At 38.4% G+C, this 4861-nt stretch overlaps 1 protein-coding gene across 1 annotated transcript; it reads left to right on the top strand.

Moving 5' to 3' along the window:
- The first annotated feature begins 1022 nt into the window (after nt 1–1022).
- Nucleotides 1023–1924, top strand: LOC118747691 (52 kDa repressor of the inhibitor of the protein kinase-like). The gene is made up of 3 exons (XM_036481808.1): nt 1023–1370; nt 1556–1702; nt 1758–1924. The coding sequence occupies exons 1-3, from the start codon at nt 1166–1168 to the stop codon at nt 1922–1924; spliced, it is 519 nt and encodes a 172-aa protein (XP_036337701.1). The 5' UTR covers nt 1023–1165.
- The last annotated feature ends 2937 nt before the right edge of the window (nt 1925–4861 follow it).

Here is a 4861-nt window from a genome sequence, read left to right as displayed (position 1 = left end):
AATTAGCATGATGCTAATTTTGTTGTTGTATGAATACATGAAACAACAACAACCATGCTATTTATGCTATCTATGCCCCATGCTAGACATTATGCACCGGATCGTGAATACCCCTATAGTATTCAGTGAATGTGTATCCCACGTCCTCCGCCAAAACAAACGCGTAAATAAGAACACAAGTTGTATCCGTCTTTCCCCCGTCCTTCGCCATCTTTATCTTGAAAAGTCCTTAAATTCCTGCGAAATGCCACGTCCTGACATATTTACGCGCATACAAACGTACATATAAATGTACGTTTACAGTAGGCTGCGTCTTACTTAACATCTTGTAATATAGCAGAATAGGCCTGTTAATGTACGATTTTGTGTTTGAAGCTTTTAGTTAAAAGTTGGGTACAAAAGACATGTTATAACAAAATACGTACACTTTTTTACATGCTTCAATCATGATAAAAAATAAGAAGGTAGAACCGCTGAGAGGAATTTTTCATATTCTTGACGTTTGCAAGCATTTTAATTTTAAAATTTTAGACACAAGCTCACACACACATTCTCATTTTCAATCTCAAACAACAACAGCTTTGAACAATTCCTTTTTTTACTCTCAATTTTATATGATTTTAAAATGTTGGCAAACTTCAAAAAAAAATCATGGCCGACGAATTGAGAGAACGGTTTTACCTTACTATGTTTTTATCATGGCTTCAATAATGCAAAATAATAATAAAATTTTTTGAATTTGTATACATGTTGTTTGAAGTATCTGGAGTCACCTGCAAATACATCGTAAGCGGTCGGTTGACAACAATTTTTAAATTTATGACCGAAGCTCGAGAAGGCAACCGTGTTGCCAAATTACATTAGTGATAACACCACTTATGTATGTGATTTTAGAAGTTTTGACTTAAGATCAAAATATCATGGGCCATTATGGGCCACGATCCAGAAAATAAAGGTCGCGCCATTCGCGGACCGCTAACCCTCTCTTCGTCGATTTGACAGCATCCACCCGTTCGCTGACGTCACACAATTCTTTTGTTTACATTTTCTGGTTCGTGACGTTTTAGGTTATTTCAACTTTACAAATTTACAAATTCGGAAGACTTTGAGCGTTGTTTTGTTTTTTGTGAAAACTGATAAAAAAAGTTATAAATTAAAGAAAAAAATGAGGTGTGCAGTGGTTAATTGTGCTAGTGTAAGTGCCAAAGGATCTGGGTGCGCTTTTTTTACTTTTCCGGCCGACATTGAGTTGGTGGAAAAGTGGATCCAGTTCTGCCGGAGACCAACGATTTTCAACGCCCGAACCAGCGTCATCTGTGTAAAACACTTCACCACTGATGACTTCGAGAACGAGCTTCAATATAAAATGGGTAAGTTGTACTATTTAATTCGCCAATAAACGCTTATTGGATTTCGTGAGGATGGTGTGACTCAGGAGTAAATTTCACGAAAGGTAGCCGCGCTCATCGTAAATATGAAACCCCCCGGAAGCTTATATTTTTCACTTTTCATTAATACTGCTTTTTATTAAAAGAAATGTTTTAAATTGTGTTAGGCTACGCTAAAAAGCGTAAACTAAAGCGGGGCGTTGTGCCGACAATTTTCAAGCCTGCTGCGGAAATGCCAGATCCTGACAAGGAAGCCCAGCAGCAAGTGTACAAAACCATTGTGAGCGATCTACTGGAGCAGTCCACTTCCAAAGGCATTACAAGTTTATATAGTTGAAGTTCTCCTAGTTATAAAAAAGTAAATTTCAGAAGCCGAAGGTCTTATGGGCCATAACCGCGCGGACGAGGAGAACTGTGGCATATTGCCAGATGCCTTGACGCCTCTGTGTTCCCCACATCGTGCCACAACACCTAGCAAGGTGTTTTACTATGACAGCACGCTTAAGGAGGTTGAGGATCTGCAAGAAAAATTGTAAGTTCAAAGTTTAATTAAATCTACATACATACATATATATATATATCTATAAAAACCATATTAAATTTTTTGTTGTTTATACGTATTTATGTAGACGAGCTTCATTACGCGAAAACGCTTTTCTCAAAAGCGAACACAGCAGGCAACAAAGCGAGATTGCGGCTTTAAAGCGAAAAGCGCATTTGCAGCAGAAAAGGCATGACTGGGAAGTGGAGTCATTGCGTAAGAGCTTGTCGGAGGTGAGGATGGAGTTGGCAAGTGTAGAAGAAAAGTTGGCAAAAATTTTCTCTGCTGGTCAGATCAGCAAGATGAAAAAAGGCACGAAGAGGCCAACTTGGACGGAAAAGGACATAGCGCAGTCCATTACGCTATATGCTGCAAGTCCCAAGGCATACCGTCTGCTGCACAAGCAAGAATTTCCACTTCCTGGAGTTCGCACCTTGCAACGTTGGGCCCAGAAGGTAGACATTTCTAGAGGACTAATTCAACCAGTTTTCAAACTTCTCGGAGCCTCTACTCACATGACCACCACCCAGAAGCTATGTGTTTTGAGTTTCGACGAAATGAAAGTCAGACAGACTTACTGTTATGATGTTTCGTCGGACTCAACACTAGCGCCCGTGAATTATGTTCAAGTTGCTATGCTTAGAGGTAAGTACTACAATCAACTTTGTTACTTTGATGTTATGATTTTAAAATGTATATATATTTTTAGGTCTTATGTCAAAGTGGAAACAGCCTGTGTTTTACGATTTCGATCGTAAAATGACCTTCGAGGTGCTAGCGAGCATTTTGGAGAAGTCGCAAAGTTGTGGGTATAACGTTTTGGCGATTGTGTGCGATCTTGGGGGCACTAACAGATCCCTCTTCAATGACCTATCCATAACAGAGGAGAAGCCGTGGTAAGATACCAAATTTACAAATGTACATATATACTATATGCTCAATTATTTAAACATTTCGTTATACAGGTTCATTTTCAACGAGCAGAAAGTATTCGTTTTTGCTGATGTTCCTCACTTGCTGAAATTGCTCCGAAATCATTTCCTTGATCAAGGGTTTCTCATAAATGGGAAACCGGTGAAAAAAGGAATAATTTTGGAGTTGTTGTCATGCACCTCCACGGACCTGACGATCACACACAATTTCAGCAAGTCATGTGAACGTGGCTGGACCTCACCGCCAGAAAGTGAAAACGGCTGCGAAACTATTTTCGCACACAGTTGCACAGGCCATAACGAGGGCTGCAAGTTTGGGCCATTTAGCAGATAAAAACTGGAACGAATGTTTCCAGCTCTTCAAAATAGTAAGTATTAGTAAATAAATATAATTCTATATGCTCACATCTATACATACATTTATCTCCCAATTGTTCACATTTTAGACAAATGACTGGTTTGATGTGCTCAACGTGAGGGTGCCTCACGCTGACTCAAGGAAACGGTGTCACGCTTATGGCTTAGCGAAGGAAGAGCAGGACAACATTTTGGATCAAATGACTGCTTTGGTTAAAACTATGAGGGTAATTGGAAGGCAGTCCCTTCTTCCATTTCAGAAAGGTAAACTTAGAAACTTATATGAAAACTATTAAAAATATTCAATTCTATTTTGTTTCAAACCCCTTAAATATATATGTATGTATATATACATAAGTACTTGTTTTTTACCTTTCAGGAATCATACAAAGCAATAATGCATTGAAGATGATGTTTGATGAGATCAAATCTCGCTTCGATGTTAAGTATGTATTAACATATCGCCTCAACCAAGATGTCTTGGAAAACTTCTTTGGTGTGATTCGTTCAAAAGGTGGGTTGCATGATCACCCGGACCAGCAGGAGTTTAAGTACCGCCTCAGACTTTATCTGCTTGGCCACAACAAAGGCGTTTTGTCAGACTCTGCGAATGTAGAGGAGGATGATACGCCGGACTTGGAAATGACGCAACCCCACTCACAGGTTCTTCAAAAATTGTATTCTCCAATTAAAATATATTATATGACATATTATATTCTATTATATTATTATATTATATTATCATATTATATTATACGACATATTATATTATCAGGTATATTCCTGCAAAATTTGCAAGCAGGCCCGGAACTATGGCCGGTTGAAGAAGCTGAGTTCAGTGACTTGGAGCATGATGGCCTCGAGCATTTAGCCGGGTATATTTGTCACAGACTCCAGGATGACATCCCCAGCACATCGCTCAGGAGCAATGACGACCCGTCGTTTTCATGGGCAAGTCACTTGAGCGAGGGTGGCTTGAAAGTACCCAGCTCTGCAATGATGGACCAAATGCGTCACTTAGAGTCAGTGTTTCAACCAATGAATGAAGATGGCTTGCTTATTACAAACGACTTTGTAAAAAAACACATTGAGCAAGCCTCGGATATCCATTGCGATATTAAAGTAAAAAAATTATTTTTCAGGGCAAGAATGTTCTTTAAAATAAGAAAACTAAACAAAGAACTCATAGAAAATGCCCACAGTAAAAAAAAAGAAAATATAAAAAAATATTGACTTAAGTGCATTTGGTACCATCAACAAATAAGCAAGGTATGCAGCAGGCCTGGTAAGTGAATAAATTTTATATTTTTATATAAATAAAATGACATAGTGAGCTATAAATTTACATATTGCAAAAACATTACCAAAATTCTTTTCTTGCTAGCTTTAGGGTCAACATCAACATCTGGAGTACGTGCACTCATGTGATCAGAAGTGAAATATACCTAAGATGAATGCGTAGAATGCCTCCCGTAAGGAAATGGTTCATTAATTGCATAGCAATATAAATTCATTTAATTACAGGTAAATGCTCTTGATACACCAAAAGGCCCTTTTCAGGGCCGCCACGAATTGCTAAAGTGATCAAATTTTTTGCAAACATTAGCTTCCCTGTGTTTGTATACATAAAGGGCCCTTTTCAG

Source organism: Rhagoletis pomonella, unplaced genomic scaffold (assembly GCF_013731165.1).
Source record: "Rhagoletis pomonella isolate Grant_MI unplaced genomic scaffold, Rhpom_1.0 Rhpom_scaffold_00001, whole genome shotgun sequence".
Lineage (NCBI taxonomy): Eukaryota > Metazoa > Arthropoda > Insecta > Diptera > Tephritidae > Rhagoletis > Rhagoletis pomonella.
This window is presented reverse-complemented; position numbering and strand designations above follow the sequence as displayed.

Bases quoted from the DNA above. Each gene is read 5' to 3' on its own strand.
- LOC118747691 (XM_036481808.1), top strand. From the start codon at position 1,166: ATGAGGTGTGCAGTGGTTAATTGTGCTAGTGTAAGTGCCAAAGGATCT. The intron at 1,371-1,555 runs GTAAGTTGTACT...AAATTGTGTTAG, and splicing joins CGAGCTTCAATATAAAATGG to GCTACGCTAAAAAGCGTAAA. The intron at 1,703-1,757 runs GCATTACAAGTT...AGTAAATTTCAG, and splicing joins GGAGCAGTCCACTTCCAAAG to AAGCCGAAGGTCTTATGGGC.